This window comes from Echinococcus granulosus (assembly GCF_000524195.1).
Source record: "Echinococcus granulosus chromosome Unknown EG_S00445, whole genome shotgun sequence".
NCBI lineage: Eukaryota > Metazoa > Platyhelminthes > Cestoda > Cyclophyllidea > Taeniidae > Echinococcus > Echinococcus granulosus.
The window spans coordinates 1-1,441 of NW_020170824.1; the positions used below are offsets into that span (position 1 = coordinate 1).

At 38.7% G+C, this 1,441-nt stretch overlaps 1 protein-coding gene across 1 annotated transcript in view; it reads right to left on the reverse strand. All coding sequences in view use genetic code 11, as the record gives it.

Annotated features, from left to right (window-relative positions):
- Positions 1 to 255: 255 nt before the first annotated feature.
- Positions 256 to 1,441, reverse strand: part of EGR_11171 (hypothetical protein) — a gene marked incomplete at both ends in the record, with an annotated part of 4,760 nt that continues 3,574 nt past the window's right edge. Inside the window, 3 exons of the mRNA XM_024500418.1 lie at positions 256 to 330; positions 560 to 654; positions 841 to 919. Coding sequence (XP_024345168.1) covers positions 256 to 330; positions 560 to 654; positions 841 to 919 — 249 coding nt within the window. The remainder of the gene's footprint in view (positions 331 to 559; positions 655 to 840; positions 920 to 1,441) is intronic.

Sequence of the window (1,441 nt, forward strand, 5' to 3'; positions counted from 1 at the left end):
TCTTCATTTAGATATAAATATGGAAATTCGAATGAAGTATTACTCATTTTAGTAATGAAATGAGTCACAGTCAGAATGGACACTGCAGGCCCACAAATACCGTTAGTTAATCTCTATTCGAATGTCCTCTCTCCAGGAGTCATACAAAACAGGGATCTGTGTTAACCACAGCAAAAGCCCTTGAAAGGTGAGTCGAACTCCTCGAATTCGAGTGATACGCAAGGCCATGTGGCGACTGTTTTTAATCTATTCTTCTCAGTTGCACCATTGAGATGCCAAAAATTCAAGTGTCAAAATTTTTTGACTTTCGTGCAGTGAAGGAAACATCTGCTGTAAAGAAGGCCTTCAAAGATGACCGCGACTAGTGGTGCACATTTTTCTACGGGATCTTCCTTTAGAGTGCGTGTGCAATAAACCAAATGTCTTCTACATTTCAACGCGGGTGCTTCACATGCACGTATTCATGTTAATAGACGCACCTGCTTCTCATATAATCAACACGCCAAGAGATAAACCGGGAACACCAAAGATTGTATGCCAGTAAATACAAGACCTTGACATTGCCAACTTTTACTTTGCCATCGTCCATGTTAGCGCAATCAACCACAGCCTTCACGATACAAAATAATTTCATTTGTGCAATCAATGGAAAACCTACTTTAAAAGAAATTTTTCCATTCTCTGCATTTGCTTTTGCATCCAAGGATTTTGCCTTTGACAATAGGGAGCTGGGTGCATAAGACGAGGCGATGTGAGGATATTTCGTGCCTTTTCTTCGTCTAAAGCCATGGTTGGAAATTCGCATGTGCTTTACTCATGACTAATGAGATATCCACTTACAAACATAGTTAAAACAGAAGACAAGAATAAAGCGTGCTTCGACATTTAAAATGTTTCTTCTTTCAAGAGTTACAGTTTGCTTCAGTGAAATTAAATGGATACACACACTTGTTTATGCACAGGAGAGTGCAGACCTTATTTATGTGGATGCACACGGTATCTACTTTCTGAGTTTATTTTATCCAGGCGTATTTCCCTCTCTAAGGAACCAAAAATGGAGGTAGAATAGAATTAACGACGATCCTAATGTTTTATAATTACACTCTTGTCTCCACACCTATTTATACATTTGCACCTACTCACTCACTTTATCTCTCCTGTGTTAATTATGTTCACTTCTGTCCCACAAACAAAATTGCGAAGACTTCAAAACTGGACTGCTTAAAATATGTAAGGGGTTGCAAACCCAGCAACGTCATATTTTACATCACCAGTCTTCCAAATAACCCACCTCAAGACGATGACTAATGGCGTCAATTGTGTTGAAGGTAAGCTGAATAACTAAAACAAATGTCTAGATTTTTCTACAATTTTGACTTTTAATCGACATTATGCAGGTTTTCAAGAAGTGCTCCGGCAACACAGACTGTAATGCAGTAGT